General features: G+C 45.0%; 1 protein-coding gene across 2 annotated transcripts in view; it reads right to left on the bottom strand.

Moving 5' to 3' along the window:
• Nucleotides 1–23,983, bottom strand: part of SRRM4 (serine/arginine repetitive matrix 4) — a 182,258-nt gene that overhangs the window by 23,758 nt on the left and 134,517 nt on the right. For both annotated transcript variants that reach the window (XM_055235618.2, XM_055235619.2), the window contains exons 4-8: nucleotides 21,498–21,569; nucleotides 18,226–18,252; nucleotides 16,389–16,439; nucleotides 13,051–13,149; nucleotides 8,114–8,270 (exon numbers count right to left, since the gene is read on the bottom strand). In XM_055235618.2, coding sequence (XP_055091593.1) covers nucleotides 8,114–8,270; nucleotides 13,051–13,149; nucleotides 16,389–16,439; nucleotides 18,226–18,252; nucleotides 21,498–21,569 — 406 coding nt within the window. The remainder of the gene's footprint in view (nucleotides 1–8,113; nucleotides 8,271–13,050; nucleotides 13,150–16,388; nucleotides 16,440–18,225; nucleotides 18,253–21,497; nucleotides 21,570–23,983) is intronic.

Genomic DNA, 23,983 nt, shown 5'->3' with positions numbered 1-23,983 from the left:
ATCTGGTAATAATGCCCTCCAGGTACCCAGCACCCCCTTTTAAGAGCTAGAACCCTCACACCAGGGTTCTCTTCTTTGGTCCAATTTTACCTCTTCTTCCATCTCAGCCCTCACCCTCCATGATGTCTACATAAAAGCCTACTTTCGGGGTATGGCATGAAAATCCAGCTTCCACAAGATCTACTTAGTGACCAAGTGAAATAATGCCTGTTTAATCTGGATTCTTGGAAATCGAGATGGAAAATGAATGCTAATAATTTGAGAGGGGAAGGAACCTCTGTCGTGGAGTGTGGAAATGATGTCGAGGAGAGAGGGAGACAATAAAAGATGCATTATCAAACCAGCTATTACAGTGGGCAGCGGATGCTTAATCTCGGTGAGGACACCCTGGGAACCAGTGTAGAACATGCACCCCAGAGTTAACCTCAACCAAGGAGTGAGGGAGCTGGGATATTTATACACCAGTTCCCCATTACTCACAGGCTGGAGGCTGAACACTGGAGCATCAATTCTCTAGTATGTCCAGACTTCCAAACAGGCAGAGAAAATAGGTTTTGGCAGCAGAGACTACCATCTGGAAGCTGGAAGTCAGCCATGCGCCCCAAAGTGCAGAGGGTGAGGATCTATATGTGGACACTATCTGCTTCAATACCCCAGGTCAACACTGGAAAACCGGTGAGCCGAGTTATGCTTTGTTTCAGACATGCTTTCGTTAGCTCCCTTAGTATGTCAGGAAGTAAATTGGAATTAACTGCCAACATTGGTAGAATGGGGAGGTTTCACATAACAACCCCATTTCCAGTTTCTGTTGAAAAATAAGATCTGGCAACACTGGGCCCAAATCCCTGCCTGGCAAGAATCAGCTGAGAGCAATTACAGCTGCCCCTTTTAGATGGGGCATGAGCTCTCCTGACCCCAAACCCCACGAGATCATTGTTACTCATATCTATTAGCTGGACACCAAGACATCTAAGTTGAAGACCTTCTGTTCTAAAAGTTTGTTGCTACTCTGATCCCTCTGTAAGTAACATAAACCTGGTACATCTTCTATGTTTCATCTCTTCCTTCCAGATCTGTGAAGTGGATTGCTCCATCTCTCCCATCTCAACCTGTTCAATCCCCCTTGGACTTTTGTCAATGAAAGGAACCAGGAGACAAGATCCATTAAACCATATCCAGACCTCAGAGTTATTATAAACTCTTTCTTTCTGGGTCAGGGTAGTCAATCTCAGACTTTTTTTAATTTAATTAAAAAAATTTTAAATACAAAATGCTTTTCATGAACTCAAGGCCATTGGGGGGAAGTGAGCAACTATTTCCCTTTTTACTCCCTCAACCCCCTCCAATGTGAAGCTCCAGTATCTCTCTCTCTCTCTCTCTCTCCACTCCAAAGCTCGCCTCATCTCCTTGTTCCTTAATATACTCAGTGTTCACATTCAGGTTTTTCTAATAAGTAATTAAATCCCCCCACCACGAACTCCAGCTCCCTGGCGTTTCACTGGGAGTCTCTCTCAGCCCTCCAGGGAAGCCGGCACTGTTATTTATTGTTTTTGTTTCAAATCATTATTTAATCAAGAACAGGGAAAAAAGGCAACCTCTCACTTACACTTCAAAATTTAATTTCAGCTGAATTCTGAGATCAAGAGGCAGCACGGCCTAATCGGTTACAAAAATACAATCAAGAAGAGAATTCCAATTAAACCGAACAAGTCTATTTACTGAGCTTCAAATGGCCCCATAGAGAGAGACAGCTATAAATTTGTTTTTCTTCCCTGCCATATGGGGGACTGGAAATTCTCATGTGAGTATGGAGCTGTATGGCAGAGCTTTTAGCTAGAGGGTTCTGGTTATTCCTTAAAAAAAAAAAAAGCTTTTGTTTCACAAAGACATTAAGTTTATTTTCCTTTCTGTTGTTCATCTTCCTTAGTGCACTAATTAGGAAGACAGCAAAAGAATGGATTCATTGACCTGGTGGGAGTTCATTTGGGAGGAGGAGGAGATGGAGAAAGAGAAGAGAGATGTGCCGGGCATTGTGGGAAGATGACAAAGTCCTTTAGGGCTGGGGCTATCCCGTGGGGCTGTGCACTGCATTGAACCTTTGGTAGGCAGAGGTGGTCTGGCCTCCTTATTCTTTTCCTTAAGCAGGAGCCAGAGGAAACGACAGCTTTAGGCTCACCCTTTCTTTGAAGCCTCTCCTGAGGACCCTCTGCCCACCTGTTCTCAGAAATCCCCACCAGGACCCAGTTAGACACATTTTCACCAGCCCAAATTGAAACAAGAAAAAATAAATTCAATGTAATTAGTTTTTCATCCTGCTAAATACTTTCGATTTAAAGACTCATTTTTTCTTCCAAGGTCATGTCTTTCTTACTTCTTCTGGTGGTAAAATCTCCCTTTAGTGATAGAAAATGGTGGTTTTCTTTTTTCTGTTCTTCCTTAGCAAAAGTAAAAGTTGACAATGCTATGTCACCTCCCATTAAACAAAACAAAACAAAACAAAACAAACAAACAAAAACCAATGGCCCAGAAAATCCCCAAATCTCATTTCATCCACCTTCTATACTTTGGTTCCTCTCTTCTCTCAACTATGATGATGGTATTGAATGTTGGATGTTGAGTCTCCCAGTTGAGCAAGAGCTCAAAGGCTTTGCAGAATGTGCAAGTGCCTGGACTAGGGGTCAGAAGGCCTGAGCCATCCAGATTCTCCCTCAGCCCTATTTTCCCTATCTACAAAGTGGGAAGCATATTCCCATCTCGCCTTTCTCCTGGGGTTATTGTGAAGTTCACCTGCGATCTTGGATGGCTTCAGCTTTTTGAGGCTAGAGATACTCTGAGAACATCATCTCTGGGTTTATTTGGGATAAGTTTAGTAAAGCTGCTATGATGACAAAAAATACTATGGCAACTAGGATACATTGAGGGTTATGTCCCAAGCATTGGGATAAATTTTTTCACACAGAGCATAAGCTACATGAGGGCAGAAGAGTAGATGCTTAATGCTTATTTTTGAAATGAATGGATACCTTATCTTACTCCATCCTCATAACAATCCTAGAAGTAGGTATGATTATTATTAGCCCAAGGCACAGATAAGGATATGAGGCCCAAAGACGTGAAATGGCACAGAGGAGGTCATGTAATTAAACATGTGGACTCTGAGGTCAGACTCCCTGGATTTAAACCCTAGCTTCTCTGTTGAATAGCTGCCTTTTACTTATTTTTTCTTGGCTGGGGTTTCCTTATTATAAAGTGGAGATATTCATGGAAGCTCCATTGAAAAGCTATTATAAAAATAAATGCAATGATGATGATACAGGTAAAGAACTGGCCTAGCACCTGGTGCATAGTAGGTGCTCAGTAAACACCTGGTGCATGGCAGGTGCTCAACAGGCATTAGTTATTACTGTCACCCAGGGTCTCACAGGGAGTGATCAAGAACTCCAGGGTGCCCAGATCTACTCCAAAGCTCATGTCTTAATCATATTGCCTCTTCCAGTTTACAAATTTAATGAGATCCTCTTTTATAGACTACGAGTTCTGCTTTTATTATTATTGTTTTTGGTTTCGACATTTGTACAGGTTTTTGTTGTCAGGGATTAGCAACTATTGGCCCAGGCCAGAGGCAAGAAAAGGAAACAAGAAACCTGCCATTATCTTTGGCCCAGCTCCAGTCTTGATCAGCCTCCTTCTAGATTTCCTCTCTGGTTATGATAGACTTGATAGAGAGCCCCATATCATAGGGAAAGGGCTTGGCTAATCCTTGGAGCCATGAGCCTCTCCATCATCCAATCCACCTTCCTATCATCCAGCCCACCCTCCATGCCAGCTATCAGGGCAAGCTTTCAAGGCACAAACCACAACTCATAACAGCTCCCCTTTCTCCCAATTTGGTTACAATCCTAGATACCAACACCTCACAGGGCCTATTTTCCCATCTTCGAAATGGTGATAATAATTGCATCTACTTCAAATAACTGTTTTAGGTACCAAATGAGGCAAAAATTATGTAAAGTATGTGACAGTGCCTGACACATAGTGGTGTTTTCCCCTCCTTCTGTCCATCAACCATTGCAACCCAATGAACTCCTATGCATCCTTCAAAGCCCAGCTCAAATATTGGTAAAGCCTTCTCAGACATCAAGACAACATTGTCTGGCCCTTACTCTGTGCTTCCATAACACATTGTAGTTGCTTTCATCACTGCCAGGAGTGACATTCACAATATTTCAATAACTAGTTGTTTGTGGGTACTGCCCCACCACAAAGGAAGCTGGCTTTGACGCTGAAGGGAAGTGTCACTTTTCTGTTTCAGGATTTTGAGAAGATCCAGAAAGTGCCAAGGAAGAGAAGGGATGGCTAGGTTGACTGGGGTTGGGTGAGGTAATGACAGGGCCTATTTACCAACTGGCGTGAAAGTATTTGAATATTTTAACAACCGGAGAAGGTACTGGTGCTCTTGACTCAATCCCAGCCCTAATTACAAAATGATCACACTATATTGCAGCATTCTTCTGACTAGTAGACTGTGAGCCCCTGGAGTTCAGGAAGAGTGTTTTTTTTGTGTGTGTGTGTGTTGTTTTTTTTTTTTCAATCTCTCTGCCTCCCCGGTGCCTTGAACAGAGATGGTGGAGTGAAGATAAGGACCATGTGTGAGGTAAACTGTCTTGGGATCCTCTATTTGGATTTGGGTGCTGACCAAGCAAGAGAGCCTCAGGTTACCTTTAGCTCACCAACTAAGATTTCCATTAAGAACCAACCCCAAAATTTGCATATTCATATTTGTAAATAAGTCCCTTGATATTATGCAACTGTCCTTGAGTTTTTAAAAGAGCTGTGCATGTGAAATATCTGTAATAAAATATGGCATAGAAAATCCTTCATGCTTGGGCTCCTCTTTACCTCCAGAGCCCATATCTTGCCATGGAATTTTATCTCAACCCTCAACTCTAGTCTTTATTTTCCCCCTTCATTGGCTCACCCTTAGCTTTTCAGGTAATTGTTACCTTCTCTGCCCAACCCTAACCCTAATCCCAGTCCCCTCCCCTGTCTGCTAACCTTGTACCCCAACTAAGCATCTGAACACCAATTGTTGTGCATTGCCTTTAACTGTTTTTAACTTGTCTGTCTCCCTTCGTTAGAAGGCACAGGCTATTTCTTTCTTAGTAATTGGATCCTGAGATAAGTCAGAGCCTGACCCTTTGTAGATGCTCCATAGGTGTTTGTAGACTTAAATGAATGATCGGACAGGTGATTCAATGAAAATGACTCTGCTGTTAGCTTTAACAGAGAGAAAAACTTGGGGCCAGGACTCTTGGAAAACCTTTGATCCAATCTGGAAACTTCTTCCGTCTCTGCTTTTGTAATAGAGAAGATGAGAAAGGGCCATGCATGAGGAGCACTCAAAAAACCAGATCTGGGGCCATGTGATTCTTCCAGGAGCCAGGCAACCTTAAGTGGGGCAGAGTAGTCATGTGGGCTGCAGATACCATTTAGGATGGAAAGAAATTGGTCTGGGAAGCAGGGGCCTTGGCTCTAGTCCCAGCCTAGCCTATACCTGGAACAATACTACTATTATTACTACCACTGCTATTACCACTGCTACTACTATTGTGGCTACTACTATCACCACTACTATTACCACCACTACTATCACCACTATTATTTCTACTGCTGTTACTATCACAAGCAGTAAGCATTATGCAGCATTTACTTCTTGCCTGTTACACTCTAAAACTTTTACTTACATTTTGTCATTGAATTCTCATAACAATCTTATGAGGTAGGTCTTATTGCTATCCTTGTTTTGCAGTTTTTGAGGAAACTGAGACACAGAAACTTGCTCAAGGAGTCAAAGCTGGTAAGTGCAGAGCCAGGATCTGTAATGTTGTCATCATATTATTTGTCAAGTTTTGCACCTGTATCAAGTACTGGGCTCAACAGCTGCCTTTTGAAGAAGAGACTGTTATTATCTATATTGTTATTATTATTTTTTTTTACAGATGAGGAAACTACAGCTCAGAAACATTTAAGTAATTACTACTATCTCAGGGACGTGATGGGACCACAAATTAATAATTCCATGTTTTTAAACAACTCTGTCTTGCCATGGCCCATGTAAATCATTTCCCTTCTGTGTATCTCAGTTTCCTTTCTTAGTAATCAGAGCATTAGGCTAGCTGAGCTCTTAAGGCCTCTCTTATAGGTACAGGTGAACCCTGGCTTTTAGCTCTTCTGATAGGGCCAAGCTCATGAAGAACAGTGAGGCACTGTACCTCAAAGCCATTAAGAAACCATGTGTTTTAGGAAAGCAAACTACCAATAGTCAATCTGGTAACCTCCCCAGCTTGTGTGGGAGGACAGACCCAGCTTTTTGTAACATCTTGACAGACATGTCTTGTTGGAAAACCATCCCAGACATGTAAGAAAGTATAAGCCAGTTGCTTCTAATGGCACTTTTTAGCTAGGGTCAATTGGGACCTCCAGATGGACCACCACAAATACCATGACCAGAGCAATTAGGCATCCTTTACAAACTTAAAAACATTCCTCTACCTCTTGATGCTCATATTTCAAATTTATCGTTACCTTTGCCACAATCCTCCTGGGAGACAAGTGGGATAATCATGCCCATTTCTCAGGTGAGAAAGCTGAGGCTGAGAGGGGTAAAATGACAAGTCCAGCCAAAACAAGACTCAAACCTAGGCCTCTAGACTTTCTATCTTGCTGGGAAGACCCCTTTTTAGGATATTTGTGAGAGAGAGAGTACGCAGGTGGGCATTTGCCATCTGCAAGGACTCAGTAACCACAGACATGTCTACCAAGAAGGAGTCTGGGGACAGTTGCAGATGGTTCCAGGTAGGCAGAGGATTTGGGTAAAATTAGACCTTGGTTATGCTGGGTGCCTTGACTGGTAAAGAAGATTCCTGGAATGCACTGCAGATAATTATTGTGTCAACCAGGCCCAACTGTTGTCATTGCTTTCCCTTTCTTGACATCCCCACAAGCACCCTTGAACTTTTCCTTGCTTCCACCTCATCCTTCCTTAGGGACCATCTACCTGAAATTTTCAAGTTCACATGTAGCTAGAGAAGACAATCCCTTTCACAGCTGTCTGCTGCAATTGTAGACCCTATCAATGTTGACTCTCTTCCTGTTCATCTGTCTGTCTCTTTAGAGTCTACAAAAGGCCTTCACATACTTTATCTTATTGGATATTCCCAACAATTCCATACGGAAGTGGTATTTACTTCAAGTTTACCAATGAGAAAATGGAGATTAAGTAATTTGCCCAAAGCCACACAGCTAGGAAGTGGCCAAGCTAGGACTGAATTCAGATCCATTTCTAAGTCTCTTGCTCATGGTGTCAAACTATCTGAAGTCAAATTCCAGCTTGCCCTTGTTGACTTGGGGCAGCACTGCTTAATTCTATTCAATGCTGGGTTGCTAAATTGGATTAACTCTTGCCTTGCTCTGGGGCTTTACTCCAGCCCTTAACCTCTCTGAGCCTTGATTCTTCTTTCCCATCTGTAGAAGGGACTAGTGAGAACAGCTGTGCCCTCAACTCCCAAGACCTTGTGTGGCTACATGAGAGGATGCAGGTCAAGAGCTATGACCTCCTTGGAAGAAAATTCTCATACAAATTCAAGGTCATGTTTATAGGTGAAATGAAATCCCAGCTACCAACCAATGCTGCCAGCCAGCTGGCATAAAAGATGCAGACTTCATGTAAAAGCTGGAGTGCCCTGTTATGTCAAAGAGCCTTTCTTTTCCTTTCTCTCAAAAACAAACAAACAAACAAAAAATCCTCCTATGGTATCTTAAACACATCTTCCTGCAGATATCACTCTGGAGACAAGTATTTATTTGTCAACATTCCCCTGATAAAAAGACTGGGTATTTAGTTTTTCTCCCCCTGCCCCCCAAAATCCCCAAGCCAGTGTTGCCAAAGTCTGGTGAATGATCATTTGGTTCATCATTAATGAGGTCTGGAGCCAGTGGGATATTTTGTCAGAAATTGAATTAGAGTGTATCATACACTGCCCTGAACTTGTGCCTCCACATCCCCCAAGTGTCGTGGCCAAGGCTGGCAGAGGAGGCTGTGAAGAATACTTACTACACCCCTGGCTGACAGGTAGCCAAGCATCTGGAGGGGTTGACTGGGTGGGCGACTGGACTGGGCCTCAGGGCTGTCCTTGCAGAGGGTCTTGGAGCAGCGGCGGGAGTGCCTTCGGCGGGACTTCTGCCCTTCCTCAGGGGACCGGCCGCGGTGCCTGGGGATGGGGGAGAGAGACCTGAGGGTCTTTTGAAGGGGAGCATGGTAGGGAGATGGATGCAGGACCAACAGGATCTGAGGATGATAAAGTGTGTTTGGGGGTGTTTGTATATGTTCAGATGTGATTTTGTTCCTAGGTATGTCTGCATGTGTGTGTATGAAAGCTGGACTGTGTGTATATCCATTTATTCATTCATTCATCCATTTAACCATCCATTCATCCATTTAACCATCCATCCATCCATCCATCCATCCATCCATCCAACCATCCATCCATCCAGCCATCCAACCAACCATTTAGCCATCCCTTTGTCTAAGCAACCATCTATTCATCCATCTAACTAATCATCTCTCAATCATCCATCCATCAATCCAACCAATCATGTATCCATCCATCCCTCCATCTAACCATCCATCCATCCTTTCATTTGTCTAAGAAACCATCTATCTATCCATCTAACCATCCATCTGTCCATCCATCCGTCTGTCTAAGCAACCATCTATCCATCCATCTAACCATCCACCCAACCATCCATTCATCTATCCATCCATCCATCCATCCATCCATCCATCCATCTAAGCAACCATCTATCCATCATCCACCCATCCATCCATCTATCCATCCATCCATCCATTCATCCATCCATCCATTCATCCACTCATCCATCCATCCATCTGTCATCTATTCATCCATCCATCCAATCATCCAACCATCCATCTATCCATCCATCCATCCATCCATCCATCCATCCATCCATCCATTCATCCATCCATTTATCCATCCAACTAACCAACCAACCACTCAGCCAACCATCCATCCATCCATCCATCTGTCCTTCCTTCCATTTGTTCATCCATCCAACTAACCATCTAACCATCCATCCATCCATTTGTCCATCTAACCATTCATCCATTCATCCGTCTAACCATTCAGCCATTCATCCATCCATCTACCTAACCAACAATCTATTCATCCATTCATCCACCTTTCCGTCCGTCTATTCATTCCTTTATTTATTCATTCTCTTACTTGTTCATTTGACAAATACTACTTCATGTACCTAGAACTGCTTTGGGGTCTGAGGATGCAGCTTTAAAAACAGAAAAGGTCCCCATCCAGATTCAGTTACTCAGTTTAACGTCACTTGTGTGCCTCTCTGATTGTCTGTCATGTGACTATGTGTATGTCTGGGTGTGTCCATCTGTGTTTCCATGTGTTTGTCTATAAATGTAACTGTGTATAACTGTGTGTCTTTGTGTATGTGACTTCGCCATCTGTGAAATAAAGACATCCTGTTGACTGTCACCCAAAACCTTAGTGAAAAAAATGGCTGACAAAAATGACAGAGATGCCTTCTGCAAGTTTGTCACGTCTAGATCTGGCTGCTTGGTCTGCAGTAAAAACCAAAGGCATGTCTGACTTCTTAGAAAGGGCATGCTCAGACTCTGCTTATCTCATTAGTTCTCTGAGCCACGGAAGTAATAAAAATAGCACATTATGGATTTGCAGGTATGTATAAACCTCTCTTGAAGCACTTTCACAGTTTTCCCTACAACTTGAAGACATAGACAGGGCAAGATATTACTTTCCTGTTTTACAGATGAGGGAGCTGAAGCTCAGAGATATTAGGGATCTGCCTGAGGTCAAACAGCCTGAAAGTGGCAGAGCAAGGGCCAGGGCAGTTTTTTGCCCCTCTAGGAACTAGCGCCTGGGATTCGTGCCCTGGAGTGCCCCTGACTGCTCTGTGGCTTGGAAATCACATTTCTACTGAATGTGCAACCTGTGTGCCAGCTCTCAGTTTGCTTCCATTTCTGCTAGGAAGCTCCTCAGCTCAGTAGGCACTGGGAGCTCAGAGGCCAACACCATCAGGAGGAGATGGGACAGCAGAGGAGGCCTGGGGTAGTGTTTGTGATGTTAACCATTTATTTAACAGGTAAGTTGCTAGAGCCTTGTATGATTCTCTGGCCCAGGCCAGTAGGGCTTAGCTGCCGAGAGATAATTCAACCTGGGGTGTAGGTGAAGGGCTCAGGCCGAGTCACACCAACCTGTTGCCTATTCCAGCTCTGCCAGACATTTCCTAGCTATGTGACCTCGCTCAGATCCCTTTGCCCACCAAAAGGCAGTTGTCTCTGATGTAACAGATCAGAGATGTGGTTTAGCTCATTTGGCCAACGTCCTCCAGAAAAAGGCCACCAGGAGTCCACCTGGGGTTGAACAAACATTGTTGTCACTCCTTGATACCATAGGGAAGTTTCAGGCGTCTCTGTTAGAGGGTGTTAGAAAGAACCTATTATAGGCTTTGATCTGGTGATAGGTGGTTTGGGGAGCATTTACAGATCTGGAGCTTTGCTCTGAATTGGATGCTGCCAGGAAGTGCGGGTAATTCTGACTGGGTGTCTTCATCAATCTTATCTAGAAAGAGGGAGGACTAGACCGAGGCTAAGGCTGACTGCCGAGGAAGCAGCTGTCACTCATATTAGGCAGGGTAGAGAGATGCTTGGTCACTTTTGTGTTTTGCAGCGTTCTCATCTGGGCTCAGACTTGATTACAGAGGGAGCTTAGTTTTGTCCTGAGCAATCAGGGCTGCAGAGTGGCCTTGTTGGATGGTGATATTCTTGGAAATTATTGATGTTCAGCAGAAACACCAAGGCCTAATTGTGATAGTAGGTACCAGGGGCCTCTTCCTCAAATGCTTCCCACACATCACCTGGGGAGATTTAAAAATCTCACTGTTCTGGTCTCATCTCATCTGGATTAAATCAGAACATTTAGAGGGCGGGATCCAGGCACTGGCATCTTTTAAAACTTCCCAAGTGATTGAAAAAGGGCAGCAGAAGTAGAGAAGCACCAGCATAGCACATGGTGTTATCGGAATGATGAGAGAGAAAATGTACTGAAAATCTTAGCACAGTGTCTGACACAGAGCAGGATTTGGGTAAATATTCCTCTCCTGCCTCCTCTTTCTCCTTCTCCCCCTTCTACCTTCTTCTTCTCCCTTTTTCTTTCTTCCTTTCCTTTTCTTTTTCTTTTTTTTTTTTGAGACAGACTTTCACTTTTGTCACCCAGGCTGGAGTGCAATGGTGCAATCTCGGCTCACTGCAACCTCCGTCTCCTGGGTTCAAGTGATTCTCCTGCCTCAGCCTCCCGAGTAGCTGGGATTACAGGCGCCCATCACCATACCTGGCTAATTTTTGTATTTTTAATAGAGACGAGGTTTCACTATGTTGGCCAGGGTGATCACTAACTCCTGACCTCAGGTGATCTGCCCACCTCGGCCCCCCAAAGTGCTGGGATTACAGGCGTGAGCCATTGCACCCGGCCCCTCCTCCCTTTTCCTATAGACATTCTGCTTTATTTGGGAAAAGTGGGGCCAAGGCAATGAAATTTTAAAATCTACCCTGGTGATGTGAACAGAGAGTCAAGTGTGAGATGCATTTGAGAAAGAAAAAAGCAGCCCCTCACATCTGGAAGCTGGAGGTCTCAGTGTCCCCATTGAACATCAACAATTCCAAACACCAACAAAGCCCCAGTTCTTATTCTTGCTCTTCTCCTTCCCTTCCTCCTTCTTCTCATCAACAAGATGCCTTCTCAGGTTGGGACAACCAATGTATTAGCATAGAGAGAGTCCAGGTTAGGAGAAAACTGACTTGAAAAGGCATTAGAGTGAACTTTCTACTTTGCACTGTTTGGTTTTACATAGTTTGCTTAGCTTCTCTGTGCTTAGAGTGGTCCCTTAGTGAGAGTGTGAAGTCTAGAGCCACGTTCCCTGATTTCAATCCTAACTGTCACTTAGTTGCTAAGAGACTAGCAAATTCCTTAACCCCCCCCCCATGCCCCAGTTTTCTCATATTTAAAATGGGGATAACAATAATGCCCACTTCTTATGGTTGTAGAGAGGATCCTGCAAATGGATGTACAAAGAGCAGCTAGGGCTGGGCGCGGTGGCTCACGCCTGTAATTCTAACACTTTGGGAGGCCGAGACGGTTAGATCACTTGAGGTCAGGAGTTTGAGACTAGCCTGGCCAACATGGTGAAACCTTTTCTCTGCTACAAATACAGAAATTAGCCAGGTGTGGTGGCGGGCGCCTGTAGTCCCAGCTACTCCGGAGGCTGAGGCAGGAGAATCGCTTGAACCCAGGAGGTGGAGGTTGCAGTGAGCCAAGATCGCCCCACTGCACTCCGGACTGGGCTATAGGGTGAGACTCTGTCTCAAAAAAAAAACAACAACAAAAAAGAAAAAGCAGCTAGTATGGTGTTGTTATTCCTATAAGTGATGGCAGCAAGACCTTTTGGTCTCCAGTCCTTTCTCTTGTTTTTGTTTTTGTTTTTGTTTTGAGATGGAGTCTTGTTCTGTTGCCCAGGCTGGAGTGCAATGGCGTGATCTCGGCTCACTGCAACCACCATCTCCCCGGGTTCAAGCGATTCTCCTGCCTCAGCCTCCAGAGTAGCTGGAATTAAAGGCGTCCACCACCACGCCCAGCTAATTTTTTGTACTTTTAGTAGAGACAGGGTTTCACCATATTGGCCAGGCTGTTCTTGAACTCCTGATCTTGTAATTTGCCCACCTCGGCCTCCCAAAGTGCTAGGATTACTGGCGTGAGTCACCGCACCCGGCCTCTCCAGCCCTTTCTCTGTAGGGAAGTGGTGCCAGCTGCTGAGTGTGAGGAAGGGGGCCAAACCCTGTGCTGGAAGTGTGGAGGCGAAGCTAGTGTTAACAGTGTCTTAGCCTGGGCTCGGCTGTGGCTGACAGAGGAGGATCCTGGGGTGAGGGGTTACCTGCTCTCACAGCTTGAGGGGCGGGACTCCGAGCTCTGGGACCGCGAGGGGCAGCGGTGATGGCGGTGGCGGTGAGACTTTCGGGGCCGGCTTCGAGATCTTGGGGGGATGAGAAGGAACGAGTCAGAGGAGAGGAGAGAGAGAGTAAAAAAGGGAGAGAGATTTGATCTTGTGACACCCGTTTTTCCTTTGCACTCGTCACCATCCCTCCCAAAGTTCTCCATCTCCCTCAACTCCATGCGTTAGTTCAGCTTCCTGCCTGGGTATTGGGTGGAGTGTTCCATAACCAATGGTACTGAACACGGGTGAGCAGAAAGGGGTCCTCTGGAGGGAGTGTGGATGACTCAGGGCCCTCTCCGCTCCCCAGATGACACCCTAGGCAAAGTCACTTCCCCATGTCTCCTCTGCATCACTCAAGGCAGGCGCCTCAATGTCACAGAGCTTCAGGGGCCATTCAGGGGGCATAAATATGTGAATCAGCCAAGCACTAACACAATATCAACCGGAGGCCCGAGTTAAAACAGAAGGAGTTGCTTTGCCTGCAGAATATTTGTGTGGTGATCCTCTAATTTTTCAAGTGAGTGTGGAAATACAGATTTTTAGGTAAAATATTCTTATTTTAAATGGAAGCTCATTTTTTTTAAAGGCACCTTTTTGGGCAAATGAAACACATTTGCAGAGTAAATTAGGCCTGCGGGCTGCCAATTTACAACCTCAGACCTGGAAAATTAAGTCCAGGTTCTTAGCATGGAGTCAAAAGCCTTTCAGGATGGGCTACAAACCTCATTAAAAACAAAAATTAGAACAACACCAAATACTACCACTACCACTAACAATGGTGTTACTACAGGTTACTTCAGCAACTTCTAAGTAGTAATAATTCAGAAATAGTAGTGGCAGCGGCAGTGGTAATTGAGGATATGTAAACGATGTCAATGGTTTGGGCCAAACGAGAAAGTCAGTGGGAGTTAGAGATGATTCTGTTGGGAGGTAACTTGGTTATCTCAACAAAGGACTCAGGGATTCTTCTAATGTAATCATCAGACCATATCCCTTCCCTGCTTAAAACTTTCCCATTGCTGTCTTATCAAGTCCAAACTCTGATCCTGAACCTCAGGCAGCTTCAGGAGCTAGCCCTTGCCTAGTTCTCTGGCCTCACTGCTTGTCTTCTTCTGCCCTGGCCTGGTGGGCTAAAGCAGCTCTGAACTGTATGTATGCTGGCTCACACATTTCCCAGTTCATGATGTCTTAGGGATGATGATGATAACAATGGTGATGATGACAGGTAACCCATGTCTAACACATACTTCATGCCAGGCACTGTATTCTATGCATTTTTCTTAAAGGGATTCATCTATTCTTCATAACAACCTATGAAGCAGGTTCCCTTATTATTCCCATCTTACAGATGAAGAAACTGAAGCACAGAGAGTTTAAACCACCTGCTTAACTTGCAGCCTAGAATGGTTACTTCCCATCCTCACCTGCGGCTTAGACGCTGCCTCCAGCGGGAGACCACCAAGCCGTTTTCCCAGTGCCTGTGTTCCCACAATGCCCAGGGTTTCGTCTGCTGTGCTGTGACCAGCCCTACGTCTGGCTCCTGTGAGCTCTTCAAGGCCAGGACAGTGTCTGGCTCATCTCTGTCCATGGGCCCAGCACAAGGCCAGTCACGTATTAGGGCCTTATTAAGGGATGTTGAAAGAAAGGAGGCTAACTCACTCCAGCAGCCACTTGCCTGGAAGCAGCCCTGACCGTGGACTTGGTAAGAAGCCATCGTTTCTCTTGAATCCTCAAGATTCCTAGCCTTATTCTTCTTGCTTTTTTCTCTTTTGCCTCTTGTCTTTTGGCTTGCACAAGCTTTCTGATGCCCTGCTAGTAACTTCTGGGGCTCATCCAGCTCTTGCTACCGGGGAGGGTGGCCACCTTGCTGCCCTTACGCAGGCAGTCCTTATCTCAGTGATGGCCCTTCCTAGCACTGTTGATGTCTGGGCCTACCCCCTGACTCTGTGGCTGCCTACCCTGGGGCCCCACTGGTCAAGTGACACCGAGATTGCTGAGAACGTGTACTCTATCTGTGCTTGGTGCGAAAGCACATTCAATACATGTGGCTAATAATTGTCTCTTGACTTGAGCTGAACAAATTCGATGATAAGGAGGTTCTTCCCCCAGCTAACTCAAGGCTCTACTGTTTTCTTCTGGAGCATTCCCCAGGCCTCTGTGGTGGTGGCTGAAATGCCCTCCTTCGTCCTGACCTTGGGTGAAAAGACCGTTTGGGGCAGCAAAGCTGGGCACCCTCCCTCTGCATCCCTGCCTCCTCTTTTTCCTCCCTGGCAGTCAACTACCTTTCATCTTATTGTCTTTGATCCTCTCTTTAGAAGCTTCTTGGCAGGAGATAAAATATTAGTTGATTGGAAAACACAGGCACTAACATTTGCAGGATATGAAGTAGGTAGGTTGTAACCAAATTTACTTTTAATTTGGCTGGGAACTGAACTCCACAGGCAGCAGTGGCTGATTTGAATTTCTACTGCCAGCTATAAACTGTGAAACAGCTGGGGCCCCAAGACTGGAGCTAGGAGCTTCACTGACATCTCCACACTGTAAATCCAACAGTCAGAACATGAATTCATACACATGCTCACACACGTGCACCCATGTGATCACACCCCCATGACCACCCATGCACAGGTAAGAACCACCATACAACCCCTGTGCACAAAATATACGCAGGTACTTACACAGTGCACACACAGAGTGCATAGAATTTAGTGTGCCCTATGTATACCATTCACGTTCATGCTCACATAAGCACAGACACACAAATGCATTGGTGTAGCACAAATATAGACCACACAATGTTCCCATATTGTATACATTTGTACACACAGTGTACAAAAATGTAAAAATGTACAGACATCTACACTGTGCAGACTAGATATATACATACTACGTATAAATATACACACAATGTACACACAAGGTATACTCACAAAGGACACGCCAGGCACACACATGCACACTTTCATGCAACATAAACAAGCGTGCATACACATCCACATCACATGCACACGACCCAGTGCACTCATACATACCTAAACCTACAACGCACGCAGTTATGCCTTTCTGTCCCTCCCTCTCCCCTTCCTTCCTTCCTTCCTTCCTTCCTTCCTTCCTGCCTTCCTGCCTTCCTGCCTTCCTGCCTTCCTTCCTTCCTCTCACCCGCTCACCTTCTCCTCCCTTTCCCTCTTTATTTGGCAACTCTAAGACTCTGGCTTTTAAGAAGCCAGATGCCCCAACTCCTCAAACTGATGAGTACATTCCAGGTAGTATCTACTTACTGTTTCTTGTGCCTCTTCTCATCTCTTCTTTTGCTTTTTGGGCTAGAGGAGCTAAACAAGAAATGGTCAATTAATTGAAAGACGCAAAATTCTAGTTAAAGATAAACAAGTAGTTAAAATGCTTAACACACAGTGTGAGATCCAGGCAGTTTTGGAATGGACACCGATCATTGCCTCAGACTGGAAAATTCACTGCCAACATTTTCATGCAGCAAGTTCAGCTAGGGATACCAACGCACACACATATGTTGAGAATGGAGTGTGGAGGATGCCAAGTTCAGCTTTGCTAAGTTAATAATAATGGCAGCAGTAAAGGTAGTAATAACAATGTCTGCCATTTTTTGAGGCTTTAATTACAGGCTATGCATTCTGTTGAATACTTTCTGTCAACAACTTCATTTTATTCTCTCCACAACCTATGGGTAGAGGCACAATTTAACAAGTGCTCATTCTAAGCTGAACCTCAGATGGGCAAAGAAACTTGGTTAGGATTGCACAGGTGAGCTAGGATGTGGCCATGGATCCAAGACCGTGGATCCCCAGAGTCCATGCTCTTGACTGCTGTTCAATCAATTTATAAGAGAAGTGAATGGAATATCCAGGAAGATATTTGAACTCTCATGAAACTTAGTAGATTCTGAAATGGTCTGCCCATTCATATTCAAGTATCCGGGTTTAAATTATTTTTTGAGTCATAGGGCTGGGGTCTGAGTACAATGGATAAGAATGACTTGGGGTCTCAGTGTAATCAAATAGAGATCAGGGAGGATAAACACACTATTTGGTAGTTTAAGCTAGACTGGTTGCAGAGGGTCACCAAGAACCTGTTACTGGCCTAGGACCTGGGAAGGGGAAATTTTATTTCATCTAACTATCTTATACCTTGAAGCTAGCCACAGGATCTATCTTCATGTTGAGACTCACCCCAGGCAGTGGGAGAGCCAAGCATCTTACTGACAGATCCAAATTCAACTGGACCCAAGATCCGCCTCTGCTTCTTAGCTGCTGTGTGACATCAGGGTAGTTACCCGTCCCTCTAAAATCTGGTTTCTTCAACCGTGAAATGGGGCCATTACTCAAGCTGTAGAGCTGAGTGGAAAGATGATATTGGCAACCAATATCTATTTATTAAGTGAATAAATGACAGGGCTTTGTATTTTGCAAATTGCTCTAGATGTGGTTATTGTTATTTAAGAAGCCATCATCACTCTCCTTATCCTCTGTCTACAGATTTGGGTTTGAATTTCGGCTCTGATACCTTCTGGTTCTATCTGTGGGCATTCCTGTTACATTCTACCTTAGTCTCAGTTTCCTCATCGTAAAATGGGAACAATAAACATATCCACTGTGCAAGGTTGTGGTAGGGATTAATGAGAATTAAATACATCTACACATGGAAGAGACTTAGCTCAGGATCCAGTTTGGAGTGAGGACCCCATAAGTAAAAACTATTTGTGTTCACCCGATGTGTCCAGTATACGAGGACTTGGCCCTGTTCCTTGGCCAGATCTGGGAAGGTTTTGGGGGCATGACAGGACTGATGTTTCCCTATGTGCCCCAGTTCAAGATTCCAACCAGTGGCAGGGGTAACGAGGCATTCTGGGGTTGAGACATCGATAGGGCTGGTCCAAGAGCAACCACCTGGCCTGATGGAAGCTGGCTTGGAACGCTCAGAAAAAACAGCCCAGACCTTCATTTTGGAGGAAACTGAGACCCAGAAAGACGAAGGGGTCATGCCTAAGAGCACAGATGGAAACTGAGGGCTGACCTAGAAGCTGCTCAAAGCTGGCTGAGAAAGCAGAAAGTTGAACAGGCAGTCAGAGAACAAGAGTCTTACCTGTGTCTTCTCTTCTTGGAGAATGACCTGAAAAGAAAGAAAGAAAAAAAATGAAAAAAAGAATGAAAGAAAAAAAGGCAGAGAGAGAGAGAGGGAGAGAGAGAGATGGGGAGAGGGAGAGAAGGAGAGAAAGGAGGAAGGAAGAAAGGGAGGGAGGGAGAAGGAAGGGAGGGAGGGGAGAAAGTAAGTATAGGTGAGTTTGAAAGTTTTTTTTTTTTCCTGGTATGAAGGTATCAGTGTGTTTGTGATCACACTACAGGGGGTCAGGACACCTAACTAATCCTCTTCCTCGCTTAGATTTCAAAGACTATGAAAATTGTATGGGAGATACTGGTTTGATTCGGAATTTCCAGATCAAAGCCTACCAGTGCTTCAATGCTCCCCCAAAACTGTCAGTAAATCTGTCCTGGATGAGGCTGGATAAGGAAAATGTAAGAGAGAGTCTTCTGCCTTTCCTGCCTTTCCCCTCCTCCATTCTCCAGCTCATCTTCTGTCTCCCTTGCTGTGCATTCCCTCTCCTCCTCATCCTCATTATCGCCGCCATCATTAGGAGACAGCCAGCTTCCACATGTGGAACTCTTACTGTGTGCCAGCTTCTGTACTTAGCACCTGTCACACACAGTCTCATTCAATCTTTCCCAAGCCCTGTGGAGTACTATTAACAACCATTTTACAAAGACACTGAAGATCAGAGAAGTTGATTAAGTTGCTCAGAGTCAAACAGCATCACCCATGTAGCTTCTTCTCATTCTTCAGTGCTCCGGTTGGAGGCCATCTTCTCCTTGTAACATTTTCTGAGTCCCTCAGGCTGGTTGGGTGCCTCCCGTCTACTCCCCCAAGCTCTGGGTGAGCCTCTGAGCTTATCATCATCAGGGTACAGACTTCTCCATATTAGAATGACCCATTTTCCCCACTAGAATATGAGAAATTGGAGGGCAGGGACTGGGTTTTGGTTTCTTTTCTGGGACTCAGAATCCTCATTCATGATACATAATGGGTGTTCAATAAATAGATGTGAAAAGTAATTTTTTTAAAATTTTAGTTTTTATTCTAAATTCTGGGGTACATATGCAGGATGTGCTGGTTTGTTACATGTAAATGTGTGCCATGGTGGTTTGCTGCACCTATCAACCCATCACCTAGGTATTAAGCGCAGCATGCATTAGCTAGAAAAATGAACATTTTTTAAAAACTCAGAATCCTCTAACTGAGGAGAGACAAGAAAAAATCTCAGTGCTTTCGCCACCCCTAGGTCCCATCTCCAAGAGTGTCAGCTATCATTAACCAAACATTTCAAGAGCCCGGAGAGGCTGGACCAGGAGTAGGATGGTGCTCAGGAGGTCAGGGTTTGGGAAGGAACAGCGACAGAATTTCCCCTCCTAATCATCTCCTTCATATGAACCCCTTACTCTGTAAAGCTCTAAGACCTGGGCTGACCAGGTAGGAAAAGCCTGTTTCTGACTGTCAGTGTCTTTCTCATGAGAAGGAACCTGTGAGTGAGAAGCCACCTGGCTTCCAGAGCCCAAATATGGGAAAGTTGTTCCTCCTTCCCCCAGCGAACCCCCAAATTGGAAGGAGCTGCTCAGCAAAGGAAGGTGATAAGGTGGCCGTCTAGAATCATAAGCGTGGGCCATTGCCTCTACAAAGGACTCCATGTTGGGAAAGATTTCTGACACCAAATTAACAACGTTTCCCTAATTAGTCTGCCCATCCCTTGTAGTAACACAAACTCAGAAAACATCAGTCAGGAAGTCTGGGCAGGTGGTTGACATAACCAGTGAGAGCAAACTGAGTTTGAGGCCATTCTAGCAACCAGCACTGAGATGTGGTCATATCCCTGGATTAGGAAAAGCCACACTGGTGCAACTTTGAACTGGACTTGAGATGCAAGGGGAAACCCCAAACAATCTCTTACCTCTCATTCATTCTGTTGTTAATTGCACAAGTAATCTACAATTGATGTAGGAAAATTGGATGATACGGATAAGCAAAAATAAAATATAAATCACTCTTTTCCCATTATCCGCAGCTCACTACAGCAAATAACTTGTATAGGGAGCTTCAAACTTCCTGCCTCCAGGGGCCAAGCAGGCTTTGTAAGTGGGTAGAGCAGGCTGGACAGGTCCTAAGGCCAACTGGAGCACAAGTACCCACTCTGTCTAAATGCACGGCAACTCCTCAGCTCCAGGGGATGGCTGCTCATGGGAAAATAGGCCCAGAGAAGACAGACCTTCTGACTCTACAAAGGAACTAGAAAACTGAATTTCTGTATTGCAGAATCTTCCAATAATAAAATGTTGGTTTGGGCCATAAACCACAAACCTGAGCCCTCTGTTGTATATCCTTTGTTTGTTTGTTTCTTTGTTTGTTTTTTAGACAGAGTCTCACTCTGCCGCCAGGCTGGAGTGCGGTGGAGCGATCTCGGCTCACTGCAAACTCTGACTCCCCGGTTCAAGTGATTCTCCTGCCTCAGCCTCCCGAATAGCTGGGATTACAGGCACGTGCCACCACACCTGGCTAATTTTTGTATTTTTAGTAGAGACTGGGTTTCACCATGTTGGCCAGGATGGTCTCGACCTCCTGACCTCGTGATCTGCCCGCCTCGGTCTCCCAAAGTGCCGGGACTACAGTATCCTTTAGTCTTTTCCTTCCCCTGTAAACATACACGTGTGTGCGTGTGTGTGTGCGCACAGTGAACACCAGGAACATGGGCCCAGTTCATAATGTGCTGTAACTACCATCCCTGCATCCCCACGCACCAGCATGGGCAATCTCAGCACAGCCATGTTTTTCAACATGATGCCATTCTCTAGCATGCAATGGACTGACAAGAGGGGCCTTTCCTTGGGAATTTGGAATAAAGAACAAGACAGAGAGATTCAGTGTCTCCTTGTAACTTGGCCTGCAACATGGAGAGATGGGACAGGGTGCAGCCATGTCCCTCATGGGGACCAGGAGACGGCGGGCACTTCAGGTCCCAAGTGGGTCCTATCAGCTTTCCACTCCTTGTTCTAGCCCTTTGCTCAGGCCTGGCTGATCCCTGAGTCACTGCTGCTTCTTTATAATCAAGTCCTCCTCTGGCCTCAGTTAGCATGTGTGGACCTCTAGTCTTCGCAGCCACAGTCTCAGCTTATACAAGACACAAATACGTAAAAAGACATAATTATTTTACATAAATAACATGATATGCTTCCAGATGACCTTTTGGTGCCATCAACTGTCCTCCCCACTCCACCTGGGGAGGTCTCGTTTGCAGAGAAAAAGGACAATACCTGCGTCGCTTATGTTTCTTGGAACTTTTCTTCTTCTTTTTCTTGACAGGCGATGGGCTATAGGATGAGGACCTGCCAGGGCCGAGAAGACACACTTCAGAAGAAGGCTCTTAAAGGCCGGGGCTGGTTTCAAAAAGAACCTTCCTCAGTCCCTATGTAGGGTTTTAGCTCTTTCAGGAACACACATCAAGGATAATATCCATGCTGATATTAGCTTGCATTTGTAAGCAATTTTTAATTGCTCACAAATTTAATTTTCCTTTTTATTTGATTTGAATTTTTAACAAGTTAATGCAAACCATTACCTTGTGTTTTGTAAACATTATCTTATTCAATCCTTCCACACACTTCTTAGGTAGGTACAATTGCTACCCTCCCTTTTCAAACAAAGAAAATGAAGTTCAGAGGGGTGAAGTGACTGGCCCAAAGACACACAGCTAGGAAATAGATGAGCTGGGATCCCAGTGGTTTTTGCTCTCAATCACCATAGCACCTCATAGCTGCCTGCCCGGTCAAGCTGGAAAGGCTTCCTTCTGTCTGCTGTTCTCCCTTCAAGCTGTAACCCTCCTCTCAAAGTCTCAGGGTTTCTCCTTTGCCCCATCCTTTTTCTCCCTGGTAAGACTGAGCCCCTGAAGGATATCTTGCCAGGCTGCGGCTGCATGGATAGTGCCATCAAAGTGTTACCTGAGAAACAGAGCTACTCTAAGTCCATGGTGATGACCCAAGACTGAGACTCAGGTGACCTAAGTTCCAATCTTGGCTCTAATACCAACTCACAGAGCCACCTTGGGCATGTCAAGGCTCATCTCTCTAAGTCTCTTATTTCCCCGCTGACAAAAGACCAGGGTTGAAACAGATGAGAGGTTACAAATTCTATGCCAACAGGGCCCTCTCAGGTAACACGAATGGATGAAGCAGGCTGGGTGGAAGACAGTAGGGAGTAGTGGGGACTGTGGGGAACCAGAGAGGTTCTGGCTGGAGGGGGGGGTCTTCTTCTCAGATTAGCCAAAGATCCTGTGTAGGAATGCAGGTCTGGGCTTCTACAGCATCTGCCTTTTCTAAAGGAGCCTCCAAAACTGCATATTTTCATATGAAATCTCCTGATTTGGAAATGTTGACCACCAATTAAAAAAAAAAATCAAATCACTTTGCAGGTCAAACAAAACATGTCTGCAGAAGGGAATGGCTGAGAAACAATTCAGCCTTCAAGGAATCATAACGTTTGTCCCCAGACACATGCTCAGTGAACATTCATTGGATGAACGAGTCAATTAGTGAATCTTAATATCTGAGGTTTCCTTTTTTAGTGTATTCTCTGGCCCACCCCTCAAATTAGGAAATCCACAGCACTTGCCCCAATTTCATCTCCTATCCTACAATGGCTAGGACTCGGAGTCTTCATCTATATTTCCCCCTGGGTCCTCTTTGAGCCTGTCCTTTTAGAATGAGGCTAAGAGTTGTCTGTGAAACAAGGTTCCAGAAAACCTGGAGTTGAAGCTCAAGTCATCAGATGCTTCTCTCTGCTGCCCCCTACAGGTTTCTATAAATACTGCCTCAGAGGTTTGCTGTGATTCTCAGTTGGCAGCCCTAAGGGTTAAGCCTGCCCCTCTGGGGTTGGCACACTAGAGATGCTTTTAGTCTAGTTAGTGGCAACCTACAAGCAAATCTGGAAATCATTTTAAATGTAAAAAATTTTTAAAGGAATTGGACATAGAAAAAATGCATAGGACACCAGTCAATAGCTGGCAAACAAACAACCCCCCCCACCCCCAAAACCCACCTATTATCCTAGACATTTAACTAGGTAGGTGGGTGTAGTGGAACCAACTGAGGACCTAGGATCAAGCCCCTGTAGATCCTGTCACCGCCTCTGTAAGCCTTTATTTTCTCATCTCTAAAATGGGGATAATAATGCTTTCCTGGTAGACAATGGTCAGGGATAAAAGAGATAATGAAGATTACAGTGCCTAGCGTAGTCCTCTGCATCCAGTAAGCTCTCAAAAAATAATTCAATATTCATGCTAAAAACTATGCTTCTGGCCAGGCGCGGTGGCTCACGCCTGTAATCCCAGCACTTTGGGAGGCCGAGGCGGGCGGATCACGAGGTCAGGAGATCAAGACCACCCTGGCTAACACGGTGAAACCCCATCTCTACTAAAAATACAAAAAATTAGCCAGGCATGGTGGCGGGTGCCTGTAGTCGCAGCTACTCGGGAGGCTGAGGCAGGAGAATGGCGTGAACCTGGGAGGCGAGCTTGCAGTGAGCCGAGATCACGCCAGTGCACTCCAGCCTGGGTGTCACAGCATGACTCCATCTCAAAAAAAAAAAAAAAAAAAAGACTATGCTTCCTGTTAATTAGTCATTTACTACGTGCCAAGTACTGTGACAGCTGCTTCCACATGAATTTTTCATGTAATTTTCATGAAATCTCTAAAGGTAGATATTATCACCATTTTGGAGAAGTATAATAAAAACAGGAACAGAG

The sequence above is a fragment of the Symphalangus syndactylus genome, chromosome 13 (assembly GCF_028878055.3).
Source record: "Symphalangus syndactylus isolate Jambi chromosome 13, NHGRI_mSymSyn1-v2.1_pri, whole genome shotgun sequence".
NCBI classification, from domain to species: Eukaryota; Metazoa; Chordata; class Mammalia; order Primates; family Hylobatidae; genus Symphalangus; species Symphalangus syndactylus.
Note: the sequence above shows the minus strand (reverse complement) of the source record. Positions and strands in the feature narration are given on the sequence as shown.